The 19,995-nt window shown below is 41.3% G+C and overlaps 1 protein-coding gene across 14 annotated transcripts in view; it reads left to right on the top strand.

The window, feature by feature from the left end:
* The window catches only part of MBNL2 (muscleblind like splicing regulator 2), a 111,772-nt gene extending 92,683 nt beyond the window's left edge, over positions 1–19,089 (top strand). For 12 of the 14 annotated variants that reach the window (XM_071806837.1, XM_065829755.2, XM_065829748.2 and 9 more), the window contains 2 exons: positions 441–535; positions 16,112–19,089. In XM_071806837.1, the coding sequence (XP_071662938.1) occupies positions 441–535; positions 16,112–16,126 (110 nt within the window). In that variant the 3' untranslated portion in view covers positions 16,127–19,089. The remainder of the gene's footprint in view (positions 1–440; positions 536–16,111) is intronic. The other 2 variants (XM_065829745.2, XM_065829749.2) reach the window with 1 other exon arrangement.
* Positions 19,090–19,995: the final 906 nt, after the last annotated feature.

Consider the following 19,995-nt stretch of genomic DNA (forward strand, 5'->3'; position numbering starts at 1 on the left):
TATGTTTTTTAAGTAGAATTTTGGCTTGGAGTGCTTTATATCAATACTGGGGGAAACAAATTGCTCATGTAACAATTCTCAGGTACTGGGCCTATTTGGTAGAGACGTCGTTTGCACAAGTAATCCTCTTGTTAAAGATAACCCCTGCATTTTTAATGGTCCTCGCTCTTTTTTTTTTCTGGGAATCGCCGATTGTGTTGACAACCTTCCTTTAATTGTACTTGTAATAAGCTATTTTCCCTTTTTTTTTTCTTTTTTTTTTTTTTATTATTTCTCCGCCACGCTTTCTCGCTTTGCACTGTGATTGCATGCCATCTGCCGGTTTTAACCCATGATGATGGCTTGCCGCTCTTGATATTCACCATGCCAAAAAATACCACTTCTCTTACCATAATGCTGCACCCTCCTGTTCATTGCTTCCATGGTTCCCCTCCTGAAAGTACCCATGATGCACAACGCTACGGCCGCCACTGTCTCTGCAGCAACAACTCCTGCAACAAGTGTTCCCTTCGCCGCAACAGCCACAGCAAATCAGGTTTGCTCCTTTTAAAGCTTTCTTTCACAAGATCCCAAACTCTAAATGAGTGCTGAGATTTTTTTATTTTAATTTATTTTTTTTTAACAAAAAAAATTCTCACGGAGAATTTTTTTTTTCTTCTGTGTTTACCCCATCAAATTTTACTTTTATTTTAAAGTCGTTTATAGCAAGTGTTTGTGGGACAGGTTGCACTTATTTAGAGTTAACATTTGTTGCAAATAATGATGTAGCTGTGTTTTGTGTTGCGATGTTTGTACCTAATTACTGTGTAATTAACCAAGCTGGAATTAGAATCACCGTAGTACTGGACTGCTTACAAAAATCTATTATGAACTCTCAAGTTCAAAAACGAAGATCATCACAGGTTTCAAACGTTCTGATGTGTTAATGTAGCCTTCTCCATGCTATGTGTGGAAGCAACTAATTTGTAAGCATGGAAGCTGTCTAAAATCACAAGCGGGAAAAAGCAGCTGAAAAAAAAAAGGAAGAGAGGAACAAAACTGAATGTCTTCTGTAAATGCTAGTGATCAAAACAGCACTCGAGATATTTATGACAATGCCTGCTTCATGTTTGGAAGTGTATCTTTAACCCAGGAATTTTGTACAAAGAACCCCCGGGGGTTATTGACAGAGGCAGGCTAGGAAAGGTGACACTTTCTCCTTTTCTTCTGCGTTTTGTTATGTTAATGACAGTTCTCATTTTGGTAGGGTCTCCCCATCCACCTGTAGGACTTGATTCCCAGGGAAGCTGCATCTGTGGCAGCTCAGAGTGTGCAGCTTTGATTCCTCTGATGGGGCTGTAGAGATTCCCAGCCCACTCCACCTGGCATCTGCCCAGAGAGGGGTTTGCGCAGCACCTGGGTCTCTCTGGCTTTTCTGTTGCTTTGGGACCACACTCGAGCACTTGAACTCAAGAGCTGTTTTCCCTCAGATTTTGAGACATCAAACCGAGGGGGAAGCAAAGCAGGTTTGCTCACCAAGGGAAAGCAGAAGGCTAAGTCCCTATCGCCTTTCCTTGAATTACTCCTGGCCAGACCAACAAGCTGCAGCAGACCCAGTGGAAATGCTCACCCATTGATTGACTCGCCTCCACCTGCCAAGGAGTTACAAAGAAATCAGTGAAAATGTTTTGCTTAATTATGTCATATGAGTTAGTTAGTTAGTTATACTGTTGGGCACAAAACTATTTAAGTATTCCGTGGAAAAATAGAAGTTGCCGCAGGAGTTTATTTATAATAATTTAGGAAAAATATACTACCTCTGAAATACACCCTGCTTTCTTAAAGAAACACAAACCAGTCCATTTTCTCTGTTTTGTTTTTTTTTTTTTAAGGTTAATTTGCCAAAATTGTGGTGTTCGTACTTCTAGCGTTTTCTTCAAAAGAGGGTTGTCGTTTTGCATGTTCTTTTCTGAGAGCTAGCTTGTTTTTAGTGAAAAAATGCTTGGGACAAGGAGGAAAGTGCAGCAAGCAAATGGTGCGTTTCATTGCCCTTCGCGGAACAGTGTCTGCAGCAGAAAATATTTTTGCAGAATCCAGTGTAATTTTATGAACCCAAAGTGGTGACAGAGGGGCTTGAAGGTGCCAAGGGACCATGAGAAAAGGGGGTGGTTTGGGGTGGGGGTGGACTGGGGACCCTCTCCAGTGTGGAAATGCCACTGAGGCACTCTGCCACCTGCACTCCTGAGTGCTAGAGGGGCTGATGGTAGCTGAAGTTGCAGAAGTACCCGTCCACCTACAAAAGGGAGTAGTAAGCAGTCTTTGTTTAGCTAATGGGAATACTTTCACACGAGACACTGGTGCCACTGGGGAGGCACAGGTGTCCCCAAATGCACTTTCTCATCTAGCAGGACGGCAGGCAGAGCCCTTCCTTTCCCAGCACAGATTTTGTTTGCCTTGGAGGAGTAGAGCACTTTAAATTTAACAGGGGTTGTAAAAAGTGTCTGTCTCTATTTATTTAGTTGCATATATTTGTGTCTGTGTGTATACGTCTGAAATTAAAAGGCGGTTTAGCATGGGGATGGGTTTCCACTTGTTTTAACTTCAGCCGTTTGGAGCTTTGGTATCCAGTTCATCTGCTTTTCTGGAAGTCCGTGTTAGGGCAAGTTAAGCTGCCCTGAAGGGTCCTGCCTCTTTCTCTTGCCTGTGGAAGGAGTGTAGGTGCATACCCAAAACTCTGCACTGCTGCACATGGAGAAGATGGGTCCCATCCAGCAGCTTTTCTCATTGGCTTCTGTACCATGTGTCATCATTGTCTTTTCATTCTCCTGTCTTTGTTTTAGTCATCGCAAATCTAGCAGGAAAAAAAGAAGCTACTGTAAAAAACTGTGTGTTTGGAAGTAGGTAAAGTAGTTACTTATGCTTTGTAAGAGGCGAATCTCCAGATTTACTTTTTATTTACAACCTCTTAAGAGTTGGAGACAAAGCTACAACACTGGGAAGGGCCCCATAGTAACTCTGTGGCCCTAACTCAGTATTTCTTTAGCCCAAGAAGCACAGAAGGAGCAGGTAATTAACCTGAGTTAAGACTTTCTTCTGAAGACTTCTTTCTAACATCAGTTGTTCATGTCCTTTTTATAGATTTAAACTCTCCTGTGTATTTCAGAAAACTACTTTTTTTATTCCCATCTAGATAAAATTTGGAGTGGGGGTGTGCTGGGGACCCTCTCCAGTGTGGGAATGCCACCGAGGCACTCTGCCGCCTGCACTCCTGAGTGCCAGAGGGGCCAATGGTAGCCCCTGATTGTGCCATGTTACTTCACATATCTCTGGGATGCAGTTTCCTCTTTCCAGTGTCTCTACTGCTCTTTTAAATCAACATGCAGCCTTCAGCCCATCCCATTTCAGCTGCTGAAGCTTCTCCTTACAGTGCCAGGCATGACAAGAAATTGTAGCAGGGCTTAATCCTTTAGCTCAATATTATTTGGCTTAGTATTCTGGCTTGGGGCAAGGTTGCTGGACTTCCTTGGGTTGAGTGTGATGATCCTGGTGTCCCTGAAGCACCAATAGAAGGAAAAGTCAACATCTCAAAAGTTACAGAATCTCAGCTGATGGCTAAAACACCCTACCAATTCTTTTGGGTACAGTAAATTATTTAGTATATGCTGTCAGCTTGTATTTTGAAAAAAGATGAACAGTATCTCACGCCTTCTGTATGTCCTTTCTTTCTGAAAATAACAGGAGTAACAGCTCAAAATGTGCCTGCATTGACACACGGACAGTCAGTCAGGCTTGGGCAGAAACTCTACGTGTTGTGTGTTCAGTGTATGGCATGAGACACAAGAGGATTCTGCAGATTCAAGGCTATACTGTAGTACATCCATGCAGGGTGACGCCAGTTAAGAATATATGAAAAACTGGAAGTCTCTTGCTTTTCCTGCCTTAAAGAAGATAGTTTTAAAACCCAAATAATTTTCTTGCCATTTACTTCAGAGGAGAGGAGAATCGCTTTGGCTCAGTGCAATGGAAACAGGATGGAGCAAAAGTGCTTTAGCAAACCCGGTTTTACAAATCCTGATAAAAAACTCTGTCAATACAAGAGCTGGTGGTGCTGCAGGTCACTGCGTGTGGGCATCTTGTGAGCGGGTGTCCCCGCTTACTCTAGCTGCCAGGCTGTGATGGGAGGGGATGGAGAGGAGACTTCAGTTTGGGATTTCCAGTGAAAGGCAAGTGGACTTCCAAAGGTATGTGCGGAGTCCAGGAGCATGATGGGTCAGAGATGAGAGGTGCTTCCCCTTTTCCTCCCTTCGCAACTGCTCTAGCCATTTCCACGACAGTGGGGCTGGAAGCCACAGCTGCTTAACCTCACTTCAGGATTAGATCCTTAATGAACTTAAGTCCAGTTGTTGTTTGGGGATGCTTGACAGCATTTTCTTGGAGGATGGAACCAGCGAAGTTCCAAGGAACATGAAATGACAGTGAGAAGCAGCATTACAGTGTGTTTACAGAGGGTTTGGTCCTGGCTCCCTCTAGTGCATGCCTGTGGGCAGAAGTATGTAAAACATCTTATTTAAAATATTAATACAGTAATTGTGTGTAAATAGATACTTCAGAGATCTTTAATTGTTACTGCTGTAGCTAGTAGACTAGCAGTACTGGAGCAAGCAAGGAAACTTACCTGTTCAGCTTCACATGTAGCCATACATGGAGGATGATCTATACTAATGTTATTTGAGAGAGATATTATTCTGAATTCTGGGATGGAATTTCAGTTTTAAATAATGCCAACGCCTGCCGGAGCGGGGGCGAGGGAGGGGGGTGCTTTAAATTTCTAAGTAGAAAGCCTTACTGTTGCTTTGTTTATATATATATATATATATATATATATATATATCACAGAATCACAGAATGTCAGAGTTTGAAAGGGACCTCAAAAGATCATCTAGTGCAATCCCCCTGCCGGAGCAGGAACACCTAGGTGAGGTTACACAGGAATGTATGCAGGTGGGTTTTGAATGTCTCCAGAGTAGGAGACTCCACAACTCCCCTGGGCAGCCTGTTCCAGTGTCTGTCACCCTCACTGAGAAGAAGTTTCTTCTCATATTTAAGTGGAACCTTTTGTGTTCCAGTTTGGACCCATGACCCCTTGTCTTACCATTTGTTGTCACCGAGAAGAGCCTGGCTCCATCTTCGTGACACTGTATTGGTGAGTCCTACAAGAATTAAAAGGTTAGGACTCAGCCCAAAATTAAGACGCCTAAGTGTTGATGTCTGAGTGTGGGTGTCTACATGCAAGCTAGAAATTTTAAGTACCCATTGTAGACTGTGAAGGTTATCAACACAGTAAGATGAAGTCTGGAGAATAGCCTGGCTCACCCTTCAAGAATCACGCAGGGCTTGGTTCAGTTGCTTAAACATGTGTCTACTGACATTTAACGTGATCTTGGATGTCTAGGTTATCCAAGACATTTTGACAACCTTGGCAGATGCAATACAGACAAACGTGCACAATTCTGAACTGGATGACAGGCAGGAGACCCTAGCCCAAAAGCCTGAACCCGAGAAGTGATCTCCAGGCTCTGTTGGCGAACTGGCGAGGTTATGTCACCCCATTGACTGCAATGAGAGGTTAAGACACCAGCATTTCTGTGTCTTAATCTGGGTCCTCAAGCTCAGTGGATGCTTCCTGAGTTCTTGGTCATTACAGGGCAATTACGAAATTCCAAATGATTTTAAAGAAAATAGTCTCACTGCCATCATTTCAGTACAGAGCAGTACGTGGTTTTAAGTTCTGTAGCAATGAAAATGGGCCAAAGACTGACAGTACAAAAATAGCATTATAGAAAATGCTGCTTAAGGGTGTTATTTAGTGACAACATTATTCTACTCATTATACAACCTTTCACCAAGAAGGAAAAATTAAAAGCCAAATGAAATCAAAAGGAAAATGAACTACTCATAGGCCATGTCTGAAAAGAAATATGAGATCAACAGGCTGTCTCATGCTAAGACTTATGATTATCCAGCACAGCTGTTTTAAATTATGCATCAGCGTTTACACTAAATTAGGTGGCAATTATGCAGCTATTAATTATGAAATCATTCAGTAGCCTTCAGTTTTGTCAAAATCTGTAAAACTACAATGCAATGCAAATAAAAATAGTTGTGTTACATTTGAGTGCCACAGACAAAAGGACAATTAAAATATTTGCCTGAGAATTCAAATAAGTAGTTAACATAGCGTAAAATACAAACATGCCGAACATTTAATGGGGATTTGAGGTGCCACGTGTGGCAGCTCCCAAGGGAGGGGAGCCGGGACGTGCGGCATCAGAGCATCTCTCCTTGCCAAGGTGCCTGCAAAGGCAGCCACCGCTCCCAAAGGAGGCAGATTCTCCTTAGACCAAAATCTCATATGACACCTACTCAAGCTCATTTCCCCTTCTGCAAAAGGCAGAAGCGCCAGTTGCTCCCTCTTGGCAATATTCCCTGGTGTCCCCAAAAAGGGCGTCCTCTCCAGTCCACCCATCTGGCCCCAGGAAGCCACCTGGCAGGGCAGAGGTTTGTCCTCAGCGCGGCTGCCGGAGCATTTTCTGCCTCGCTTTCCCTTTCTCCCTTGTGAAGACCTGCTGAACTTGTAAATGGAGAATAGAGTAGCAATATACTGAGAAAATGTATCAAAAAAACGCAGAAGGTAGTAGGAAACAGCCAGCCTCTTTTGTTGGTTAAAATCTAGCTTTTGAGAAGGAAGGTGGGAAGGGGAAACAAATGTTATTTACATCTTCAGTGCCAGTATTCAGCAATGTTACAAATAAGAGCCTGTGCAAAATTCTTTTTAGTGATTTGAAAAGCTTTAATTTCAGTGTCTAAGGGAATGAGGGAACAGGTAGGAAAGCACTTCTGCTGTGAATAACAACTATCTAACCAATTTTTGTCTCTTTTTTTTTTTTTTTTTGACTGAAAGATTTGGTCTAGAAATTCCATAAAGTCCCACCTTAAATACTCCTATAGAAGATTCTGTTCTAACAATGGAAAAGGCGATTTAAATGAAAAATTCCAACAAAGGAGATAGAAGAATAGGTTCCTTTCTCAAATACGTTATCAGAGGGGATGCTTGCAGGGAGCAAGCCCTGAGCAGAACATCTCACCTTTTGTCTGCTCCAGGCTGGAAAAGTGAACCTAAATGATCCTTGATTATGAAGAGTCATTTCTCTAGAGCAGGTATCTGAATAGCAATAGCTTGTCACATTAGGAAAGGCAAATGCAAACCGCTCGCTGCCTCTTTCATGCTAGATACCCAAGAATCACAAGCCTCAATTCAATCAAGTTATCTTGTCTGAAGACACTGAACTATATGTAAGTACCTGTAACTTTCAGAATTAAGTTTGCAGATTCAGTAAGTGAGTTTCCAATCTTGAAGCCCACAACAAATCTCTAGCAGTGTCAAGAAAAGACGCTTTGGATTGCCTTGAAACAACTGATGTTATGAAATATGTGGCAAAACCTTGTTTTCCTGAACAGTTACGCAGCAAAGAAACAAAGCCAAAAGATTACCCTGGAAAATCTGAAGGAGTTCTGTTTTAAGTCTCATGTAAACTTTAACCAAGTATTTTGTTTTACTTTTAATAACATTTTTTTGGTCTCCTAAGATAGCGTGTTGTTTCTGTGTAGATCAGAGAACCACAGAATGTTAGGGATTGGAAAGGACCTCGAAAGATCATCCAGTCCAATCCCCCTGCCGGAGCAGGAACACCTAGATGAGGTTACACAGGAAGGTGTCCAGGCAGGTTTTGAGTGTCTCCAGAGTAGGAGACTCCACATCCTCTCTGGGCAGCCTGTTCCAGGGCTCTGGCACCCTCACTGAGAAGAACTTTCTTCTCATATCTAAGTGGAACCTCTTGTGCCTTCTGTCAGGCTTGCATTCAGTATTTTAGATCACATGCTCATATACAAAGCCAGTGGGAAGAAATGGAAAATCTGTTCTGTTTCAGTTTTATTTTTTTAGAAGTTCCCCTCTCACACACCTCTGGTCCTGTAGAGGGCTGAAACCTGACTTCACCTGACAGCCTGCTAGATGGCAGTATCGCATAACATGAGCAGTAAGCAAAGGCAAACACTTATTTCTTTCATATAACAAAAATCAAGACATATTTCCCTTCCCTCTTATAGACTGTTTTAGCTTTCATATCCTTGCAATTAAAAAAGCAGTATTTATATTTTATATGATAACTTCCTTTTGTCTTCTTACTTTCAATTATTCAACAAATGATACTTTGACAAGTTGCGTAAAAGTCTTTTGGGGCATGTATTTATTTATTAAACATGGGAAATTTTTTTCTGAGGTCAGCTGATTTTGTAGACATTTGGGGAAGATTGATTTTGTTTCACTGTGCTTAGCATGTACACACAGCTCATGTGAGTCTGGTTTTTTCCATCATAAAATTTTTAACAACACAATGCAGTGCAGAGCTCCAGATGTAGTTCTCTGGGATTCTGCTTTTTGAAATAATTGCATCTGGACACCTCTGTCTGCTCCAACTATTTTCCCTTGAAATAAGCCAATATTGTATTTTTATCTCAATGTATGATGTATTGCCCACCAGAAATGCCAGTCTTCTGCTTTGAGTGTACAGAATGCTGCCCACATAACTGCAGTGGAAACATTTATTTGGGTTTTTTTATTTATTTGTTGCACCTGTCATGACTTTCCACTTGAGGCAGAGCTTTGTTAACTTTGACTTCATTTTTGGTGCAATATTATCTGCAGTGACAGACAATAGTATGTATGTCTGTTTATGTGAGAGTATTCAGATAAGAAGAAAATTAAGGAAGCGGTAAGCAGTCAAAAATCAGGAACATTAAGATTTCCTCAGAGAAGTTATAAGTATAGTGAATTTTATAAAACTGACGCAGGTGTTTTAAGCGTGATATCTGATGAGTAACCTCGACTATGAGTTTGCTGCCTTTCTGTGTTCAGGTTAAGTTTTGGGAGACAGCAGGTCGGTGGTTACTGCTGGGGGACCTGCAGAAGTGCAGCCTCATCTTGCATGATTTAGGCACGTGTGATGTGCAAGAGGAAAATAAAAAGCAGGTTTTGTTAAAAGAAAAAGAAATGCTAGGTGAGGGCACCTAAGAGAATGTGGGTTTGGAGAAGCAGTGGCCCTACAAGAGGAATACAAACATTTCACGGGTGATATGCAACTTGTGCTCGGCCTTTCGCTCCTTTGTGCTCTCAGTTCATCTGCGTAAGCCTGTTCTGAGAGTTTCTAAAATTCAAGAAGAGAGGGAAAATGACCTCAAACTAGGAAGTAAAGAGCACAAATAATTGCAGTGGTTCAGACCTGCTGAAAGGTGAAATTGAGCAGCTGTTTGAAACAGTCACTGTACAGTTGCTCCTAAAATATTACAGCAGCAGTTTTCTCATTTCTATGTAGTCAGTCTGCTGCCTGTGTGAGTAGTTGAAATAGATTTTGGTAGTATATATTGGAGTGTGTTATGATCAATTTCTAGTACTGCATTATTTATTACTTTAAAGAAAAATAAATAAAGCCAGATTGCTTTCATTTTTAAAACAAGAAGTCCTGTTTCTTCAGAGTGAGTAAATGCCTATTAAATTGAACTTAAATATTATACATTATTACTTGAGTAAATACCCATTGAAGCTCATAAGCATGCTAAGGAGTTGGCAGCATAAATGGCTTTGGATTCTCTTTCAGGACCTTGCGAATATTAAATAAGAATGATGCTGTTGAAGCCTTAAGCCTTTTGGGATCACATAGTTGCCTTGATCAGTTTTTTAGGTCATCATGAAGAGCTGGATTCAAACCAGGTCTTTGTCAGCTTTATGACACCATGATAGCCAACAGCTTGTGTCTGATGGAATGAAAATGTGCTAGCAGATGTGTCCACTTCAGCATGGACATCTGACCTTCAGACATTTCCAGAGGCATATTAGCAACGTATGGGACAGGCAGAACTGGGCACGCTCAGATTTAGGGGAGGAAAGAGGTGGTGGAGCAGGGCACCAGAATTACCATGTCAAGGGCTAGACCATGAGAAAGCCAGGCAAATAGGACCTCCACCACCCCTCAGGAACCAACTAATGTCCCCATGTTAGTCACTGCATGGGCAGGCAACCAAGGAGATTATCTGTGGCCTAGACATCTCATCCTTTATATACAAATCAGAGGTCACCTTATTGATAAGCAAAGTAGGCAAATGTATGGGGATGCCTTGGATTAATGGAAAGGCAACAAGATAAAAATCCTCCTTCAGCCCTGAATTAAGGAAAGGTCCACAGTTAGCGAGAAAAATGAAGCACGTTTGGCAGTGACAGGGCGGGTAACAAATTGCTTTCAGCAGCTCCTTCCAACCTTACTAGTAGTTCCTTTAGGTTTTATTTGGAGTTGTTTATTCATTGTTTTTGTTGTTGGTTGGTTGGTTGGTTTTGTTTTGTTTTCAGTGTTTGCAGATGACCCTGTAGGGAGATGCTAGTTTGGTGCTAGTTTTGCAGGGGTACAAACTAGTAACCATGAACTTTGAAAGCAGAAAGGGACAAATGAGTGAGGCAAGTGAGAGCTGGAACCATCTCAGCTGTCAGCCAGTTGAGGACAGGGGCAAATCCCATCCTGGGGGAGTGTCAGTGGAAGTCTTGGGGTGGGTGATTGGAAAGCTTGGGTTGATGCTACACAGAGGTGCTGCTGCTGGAGCCATGGAGAAACAGGAGCTGAAGAAGTCCATCTGTAAGGCTATGTAAAAATTTAGACCAAGTGTAACTGTTGAAATAGTGATTATTCTCAGTAAATTCCTGAATATTCACTCATCCTTTTCCACTTTTGATTAAAGAAGATTGATCTATTTTGAAGAAAAAGAACAGGGCGCGTGTCACAAAAGAGCGTTCTAAGAGAAAATGAAAAATAAAGAGATGGCGACATTTCCCAAAGGCATGGAGGAATATAAATAGTCTTGGGTTTCATGTCAAAGGGAAAAAATACTTGGTGTTAGTTTTATTTTTAGAAAGCAGGAGAAGTTATGAGACAGCCTGATATGAGTTGGCTGTGTGAAAATATCTGCCGTTTTTAATGTATACCCTAGATATATCTGACCAGTCTGCTACTCGTGTGAAAAGCATGAAAATAGAAAATGTCACTGTGGAAGGATTCATCTGCCCTGACGCAGGTGTCTAAAAGTTAAAAACCTCAGTGTGAACTGTTTGCTGCAGAACTCTTATATTTGGTGGGAGGGAAAAAGGTATCATGAGTTGATAATCTGTCTCACGATAAAAGAAGTTGCCCGAGGTAGGCTAGGAAGATGTAAAATAGGTGACCATTTGAGGCGTGCATGTTTGAAATCAGCTGAGATTAATCTTGTGCACAAGAAAAAAATACACTACAGTAATATACTACATTGCTCTTAAAATGAAAGACTGAGCAGCCTAAAATGCTTTTGGAGGGATAAGTGCTTCCAATCTGGAAGTCAAAAATGATCTCAATGCCTCCTTAATCTATTAATATAAAGTATGATTTGGATAAATAATTTCAGAACTTCTGAAAGAGAAACATCTCAGAGGTAGATGTGAAGTCATGTTTTCCGGCTGCTCCACTGTGACCGGTCTTTAGTTGAAGAAGAGTTCATGTACACTGAATTCATGCAGGGTGCTAAATTTTCTGTATTCATTGTTGTATAATAAATCTGGGAGTGGATACAGACTTTAACATGGTGAGAATAAATAGGCTTCGTGAGTTGCAGCTTCAAAACAGAAAATCTCAAGCCAAACGGTGTTCTTGCAATTCGTAGTACCTAGTCATGATTCTGGGTAATTTGGTTAATTCTGTGAACTGTATCAAGTAAAGCAGTGCACATAGTAACCCGGGTGTCAGAAAATTGAGTTCACAAAGGTGAAATTTCCACCCTAATCGAAAAGAGAATCTCAGTTTTACTTTTTAAGCCTTGAGGTAATAACCAGTCACAGACACCTTTACTGGGTCTGAGGAAAATCCCAGCTGATGTCAATTCATCTGCTGTGTTCCATGGCTTGGTAGTTTGGAGAGAAGCTAAAACCATTGGCGGTAACATCTCTCTTGGTTGTCATTCACGTGGGTGAGCCTGCAGAACTCTTATCACCCTTGGCAGCAACCCTGGCGTAATTTAGGGACGTTCTGTCTTGCACAGTCGGCTTGATGACCACTGTGGTCATTCAGAGGCCCTGAAGGTAGCATTCTAAAAGAACCATGCTCTGATAGAAAAGAGGGAAAATCTTGGCATTTGGGAGGTGAAAATGCCACCTCTAAAGAGCTGGAAAATTTGGAAGAGCAAATGCTTCTTGGTGGTTAGAAAGCAATGTGCAGAAATTTAGGTTCACTCCATGTATTTGCAGTTTCAGTGAGGTCTGGTGATTAACACTGGCACAATTTTAGTGATTTTAGTTTAAAGGGTAGACAGCTTTCTGGCACTTCAAACAGGTACCAAGTGAGAAGACAGTGGAGACAGTACCCTGTGTCTGTGTTTACCTCCAAAAAATGCCCTTTGCTGTTAGTAAATCTTCTGTGCATTACTACTCCAGGCTGTAAGTGCCGGGCCGTTTTACTTCTACTACAAACGGTCTTCTTATCAGATCTCTTACTGCACTAGCAAAAGTATGTTCTCTGGAATGTCCATATCCACATCTGTGGACATGGATACGATCTTACCCGTACGGAGCATGAGAAGGTGCTGTCCCATGCTTGACCTGTAGAGCTGTGTACAGGGAACTGTGTCTGCAGGTGTGCGTATGTACACACACACGCTCTCATTGTGTAATCTTATTTTTCATTTTTTTTAAGCTTATATATACTCCAGTAAAACTGTCAATACATTATATCAAGTTGCTGTGAAATATAAGACTATAATAGTATCACTGCAAGTATGAGTCATATGTATGTACATTTGAGATGTAATCCTTCAAACAGTAGAAAGCATGAAGGTTGTTGGACATATTTACAAGTAACAAGGGAGTGCAGACTCTGCAATGGGCGTTTGCAGGGACGTTCCTTGGTCGGTATGTTCTGTGTAGCTTCTTTTTCAGTATGCAAGCGATGGAGCAATTAGCAGCAATGCACACTTAGCCTCTGTCTTCCATCACAGTTTATTACTTCATTTGTAGATTAAACAGAAGAGGTTCTCAGTGTGTTTCCCATGTAAAGTAGTTTAACATTTTATGTTTCTCTGTCAGACACAGTGAAAAAACAGTTGCAGAAGCTGCTACTTGTGTATGTAGCTATGGCAGAGTTGTGATATCTTCTGAGAAATAGGGTGTGAACATATAATTAAAGACTACGGGATACATCTTACACTTTGTGGCTAAGATTAAAAAAAAGTAGCTCCTAAGTTCTGCATCTCTGCACTGGAGAAGCTTGTTCTGAAGGAGAAACTTGAGGGTTTTTTTTTCCTAGGAGGACTCCTACGTGTGCTAGAAATAGCCGGGGTGCAAGATGCCCTAGTTAAATCCCTGCACGGGCGGCAGCGCGGCGAGGACGATGCGATGGGAACGAGCTGGCCCTGTGGCCGCTGGCGGTGGGAGAAGCAGCGAGAGCTCCAGCTGTTCCTCCCGCACCCACGGCCACGTAAACAGGACGTGCTGGTGCACAAAAGGAAAGTGTTTGCATTGTCTTCACTGTTCCCTGAGTTTCCAGAGGAGGGGAGAAGCGGCAGGGATGGAGACAGGGCAGTGGAAACCCTTACCTGGGCTCTGCCGCTCACCAGAGCAGGGCAGGGATGGGGTCTCCGCTCTTTCCCACTGCCCAGGGCCCCTCTGTCCTGCCTGACGCCCTGCAGGGTGAATTGCGCTTGGGTTAATCCTTCCTTTTCCCAAGATACAACCTGAGGTTAAGCCCTCTGCCTCCTCTGTCACACATTTTGGAGGAATTATAATAGGAGCATCAGTCTTGTGGGGATGTTTGACCTTTTAGGACATCTCAGCACAAGGGGCAGTGATCTGTCTCTTCTCTGTGTTTCTGAAATGGTACAGGGAGAAAAAAGCTATAGGAAAATGCAAGTTTATCTTCCCAAAAGTTGGCAGACAAAGGAGGTGGCTACAGTGTCTGAAATTCTGATTTTTTACACTGAGTAGATTTCAGGTTGTGTTGCATTAAATCAGACCTTAGGATCCCTTAAATACATTTGTGTGATTATGACTAACCCAGTATAGCTAAAGATACTTTATTAATGACATTGACATGCTAGGTTGTAGTACTCTAAAAATATCAGTGCTGATAATCTTGGTCACTTCTTATTTTCAGCACAGCTACGTTCTTTGTGTGCCCCATCAAATCACAGTGTTGTAGATGGACCAGGGCTATCACAGGCAGGGATTTATTGTGTCAGCAAAGGTATTTCTTTGTTATTTCAGTAGGAAACAGAAGATAGGCGATAAGCTAACACAATCACAATGGGTGGAAGTTCATTAAAAATGTATGCCCTTGTTGTATGTATGGTGTATTTAGATGTGTAGCCCTTTGGAGCAGCAGGTGTTTGTACAGTACCATTACAATGGGGCCTCGTGTGTCACCAGATTTTCAGTGCTGATGGCAATCAAAGGTGACTTTTTGGCACACCAGCAGGTTAAGTGGGGTCAGGAGGCTGGTAGTTGTGTATAGAGAGGGAACAGCGACGGCAGAAGGTTCCTGGCCCCCTAGAGCAACAGGAGTTCTCACCTTTGCTATGTGGGTTGAGCAGAAGGGACATGTCATAGGTGCTGTAGGAACTGGGGTACAAAGGTTTTGCATATCCTGCCTGTTTCCAGGACCAGGCTCTTGCCCTCCTCCTCACTCCTGCAAATGCTTCCTTCATCTCATTGGCAATATTTTCATTGAACTGAGCTCTCCGAGCAGTTGTCTGCAGCAGGTAGGAGTTTTGCTGGCACACTGTGGCCACGCCGTACCTGGGACACAGCATCTTCTGTGCTGCCAGAGCAGCCTGCACGCAGTGACTGTGGGTGCGATAGGGCAGGGACCCCCAACAAGCACCTTCCAGGCAGAGGCGAGCGTGTTTCTTTTTGGCAATCTGTATGTCAGAGGTAGTATGTTGCTGAAGTTATTTTCTAAATACCTTTTTTTATACCTTTTAAAATAAACACCACATTAAGCAGCGGTCTAGCTTCGTATTACGCAAGTCGGTCAAAGTGCTGTCATGACTGTCTTGCACACCACCTACAAATGCAGTTTAAAAATACGCCAAGTGCCAGATTGAACAGCAAGAGCAGGTGATGCACTCTTAATTCCTTGACTTGTGCTGAGGTCTGGAGCACAGACTAGCAGTGGCGTGATAAAACATCACACCCCTATCTTTTGACATGACTTTCACCGACAGCCATTTCAGGCAGGTGATGGAAATCTGGACTGTTTTCCAATACTGTGAACAGGTTGAGCCGGTTGCCGGGCACATTGTGCATTTAACCTCTGCAATATTGGAAGCACGAGAGTTTGCATCTGTAAAATGGTTGCTTCACCCTCAGTTTGAGAGATTCTGGAGGTAAAACAGCAAGGTTAGTGACTAGCTAGGTGCACGGAGATACCATTGCCATCATCCCCCTGCATCTCCTGACATAAGGAAGCATGAAAAACCTCTCAAGTTTGCAGACATGCAGGTGATTTTTTTTTTAGGAAATGAGCAGCTGCTAAAAGTGCATTGAAAAGACACTTCAGCTGGCTGAAAACACACAACCCTGTGCGTTTTTTTTTTTGCTTGATAGCGGTGAGGGGCTTCACCTCCACCTTTTCCCTGGTCATTCCTGACTTGGTGGGAGCAGGCTGGGAGCTGGAGTCTTGCACCAGGCACCGATGCACTCATGAGCCTCCTCGAGAGGAGCTGGGCCCTTCCTTTGTGGCTTCGGTGCCGTCTCCAGCATTTTGACATGTAAATTAGCCCCCTCTGCGTGTTCTCACACACGTTGAGGATGTGTGCGCGGGAGGAGGATGAGCAGGTTTGTGAAATGCAAATGCATGCCAGGCAGCGTGAGGGTACGGGACTCTGTCCCCTACGGGATGCTGTCCTGGATGAGCTGCGCCCAGGCTTAGTTAGTCCAGCTCTGTCCTGCTGGGCGAACTGCCCTCCCCGCGTCGCCTAAAAAACGCGATCACGCTTTCCTTTCTCTTGGCAGATAATCCTGAAATAGCCAGCAGGAACGGAACGGAGTGTCACGAAGCCTCCCTGCGGACGGCCAAGCACGGCTACTGTACATACTACCCCGTCTCCTCCTCTCTAGAGTTGCCACAAACTGCATGCTAAGTCAAGAATTTGTTCTGATGGACAAATCACAAACTCGAAAAAAAACAAAAAAAAAAAGCTAGTGCTGCTATGTCATATATGAATATTAAATATGGTATGCTTACTATACTCCAACCTAAAATAGTTAACTACCTGATACCAGCTGTGATGTTTCAAGACATAAAGGGTAACATTTAGTTATAAAGGTTTTCTAAGCATAGTTTAATTCTTGCGAATATTGTCTTTTCTCCATAACTATACCTAACGGAAATAGTCCAGTTAAGTTAGTCTCGCGAGATTCAGTGTTTATGAGTCTTTCGAGCTCAGCAATAATTAAGTTATATTGGCTACAAACTTATCCCAGTTGCAGGTTGAATTTTCACCCTAACTACGGTTGGGGTTTTTCTTCTCGGTTAAAATAACACTCTTGGTTTTGCTCCCCTTGCGAGTTGATTCCAAGCCAGAAGAAGTGAAATGCAGCCCAGTGTCCTGCACGTCACCCTGCCAATCTGAATATTTTTAGCCAGAAGTCCAAAGTAAAGCACAAATTCTTTAGATGCACATGGTTGGTGTTTGACTTGTATGGAGAAGTTGCATTTGAATCATAGCAGAGTAGCAGAAGAAAATCTAAAAATTTTGCACAGTATGAACTTCATACCCCTTTCAATCCCCAAAAGAACAAAGTCTTGAGAATATTATTTTACGAGTATATTTATAATGTTTTTAAAAGAGACTTTGCAGAAGTGCCTAAATTTTGTCACATCAGACTTGATGAAAGTGAGCCTGATGCCAACAGTCAAATCTCACCAGAAGCGAATAATCCTTCGAACTCATAGTCAGGTTACCAAAAAGAGCCAAGCTGTTAAGAAATAACTTCTAGGAGTGTAAAATCAAACAGACAAACAAACAAAGACCAAACTAACAAAAGAAAAGGTGAAAAAGACAGCTGTAGATGAAGAGATGTGTATGATACTCTAATTTAATTAAAATTCAGTTGAGTCACTGAAACTTTGTAGGTGACTTTAATCTAGACTATTAACTGAACACTAAGAATGTAGAATGAGATTCAGTTTAATAAATCATTACTGTACTTGCATTTTTTTTTTAATTGGATTATAAGATTGTAACCAGATTAGAGTGGAGAAAAAATAGTTCTTTTAAATGTTTTTGTTTAAAAACATATTTTATGTCACAAAAGTATGAAGATATCTTTAATACAATTATATACATATTATATATACATACATACATACATATATATGGATGAAGCAGATTTTAATGTTGTTTACTTTTTTAAATACTTTGTTGATTTACAAGGTAATTATATATGTATAATTAAACTTTCATTTGTTTGATTTGAGATTTGTTTCAAGCACTATTGTACCAAATATTTCATATTTCACATTTTGTATGTTGCACATGTATCACATAAATGACATAGTTTTTAAATTATTGTTTAAAAAAAAACCAAGACAGCTGTTATAAGTGGATATTATGTATAATTGTTTGCAGCATAAGTTTTCTATGTGGACATTATTAGTGATTGCAGTATTTTAACTTAACCTCTTCAGATTGATTGTAAACTATTTGAAACTTCGGCAGCACTGCCTGTTCTGAAAGACTGAAGGCACTAACCATGTAATTATTTGCCCAGGAAATGATCTCCCGGGCTAAATCTTGTTTGTCCGATGTCTAATTACTATCTATTTATATATAAAGCTGGAGATTTGATCATCCGAAAGAAAAACAAATAATCACAATTCGATTGTAAAATTAACATAGTGCTTGTAACGTTGCGTTAGTTTTAATTTGTGGAAAAATAATGTATCTTAACTCGTTACTTTAGCAGTTAAGGTATCACCATTATATAATATTAAAACACTAATATTTGTAGACTTTCTCAGTCATTATAACTAGGTAGTTGACACTGCAACTTGCCTATATCTGTCAAAGTTGTTTTTATTTTTTTATAATAGTTAATTTAGGCATTTGGGTAGCGTACTGTATAATACTAAATGGTAAATTATCCATGTTGTTTAAATATTTTATGTAGATAACACTTCAAGACATTGTTTTGTGTGAACTTTTTATGTTTCAAAATAACTGTTATTCTATGTTTTTTACAATTAATCCAGTGCTACTATTTTTTGCCCATGGATGACGAAGCTTCAGATACATCAGGTCTTTCATCCAGATAAACTGACAGACAAAAAGAGAAAATGTATTTTTAATAAGAGATCCACTTTCCGACTTTATGACTTTGTAATATTCTTGGAAACTGTACAAGTACAAACCTATGCTAGCAGTAAGGAGGCAATTACAGATGTGCAAATACGTGTACAACAGATTCTGCATTTTATTTATTTACAAAGTAATTTTATAGACTATTTCAAAATTTGGGAAGATCTAAAACTATTTTTCTGTATAAATATTATTTGCCAAAACTTTGTTTATATTTAAAAAGAAAAAAAGTCTAATGAAAATGATTCAATTTTAAATGCTATGTTTAATTAACAAAAAACACCCAAGAAATAAAACCCCCTAAAAGAACCATGAGATGGGCCAACACAGAGACAGTGAATACTGTAGCTGGGACATGGTTTCAAGTTACTTGAGATGTCTCACTGTTTATTTTCTTCAAAGGATACAGCACTTCACCAAAATACCTTTTTGTTTGCCTCTCTCATCCAGCATAATTGACGACGCGTACGATGAATATTTCAGTAACAGTTAAAAGAAACCCCTCCATTCACTCTTTTTCAGCATATAACTACTAGTGGTCTGTTAAATAGCCATTCTATTTCTGTTGTGACGTTAAATTCATTCACCCAATGTACAACCACTGAAATAAAAAGAAGCATTTTAAAATGAGAGCGGAGTCGGGGCGATCCTTTCTCGTGGCACGCCTCTGGGAAGAGGGGCCTGGGGTAACAAAAAATAGCCGAAGGGGAAGAGTCTTTTAAAAGTATATAATTATATTATTGCAATTTATTATTTATTTTATTATTTTATTTTATTTTATATATATATATATATATACATTTTCTTTTTATTTTTTTCTGAATGGCACATTCCAGTAACTGTTGGAACGATAAAGGACTCAGCACTCCGATTCAATGTGAATCACGCAAAGCCATTTATTACAGAAACATGTCTCCTTATATAAGCAACTATTCTCTAATCACGAATCCACACTCCAAGCATGGATTCGCTAAATGAACATCATGGGCAGTCCACACGCTGGAACCCCACCAATGATAGGTCTGACGACTCACGCCATGCTGAGGCCCTGTTAATGAAGAAATGCCCCTCTTTCTCACAGCAGATTCTGTTCTCAGCTTCTCGAAGTGGTCTTGAGATTCCTTTGGGCCTGACTAATACAACAACATATCTCCTTCTAACGAAACCCCTCCACAAGTAACAAATCCCTAAGTGCAATCCCCTGGTTCAGGATGCCCACAGTTGCTGTATGAGGCAGCACATACTCTTCTGCTGGGGATGGCGTGCCGAGAACACCACCTCACTGCCCGGCTTTAGTCCCAGACACTGATTTTGTGCCCTTTTTGCCTGCCCATGCATGCCGGGGTGCAGGAAGGCTGTGGTTATCTCAGCGGTGTGGCACGCAGATGCCTAATCATCAGGGGACATTTTCACTGGCGCGTCCTCTCCATCCTCTTTTCTTGCCTACATCTCAGAATATTAAACCAACAAATAAACCCACATTATCTACTTGTTCCTCCTGGGAGAGTGGCGTTGCAGAGGAGTTGTGTGCCCAAG

Source organism: Patagioenas fasciata, chromosome 1 (assembly GCF_037038585.1).
Source record: "Patagioenas fasciata isolate bPatFas1 chromosome 1, bPatFas1.hap1, whole genome shotgun sequence".
In the NCBI taxonomy this organism is placed as follows: domain Eukaryota; kingdom Metazoa; phylum Chordata; class Aves; order Columbiformes; family Columbidae; genus Patagioenas; species Patagioenas fasciata.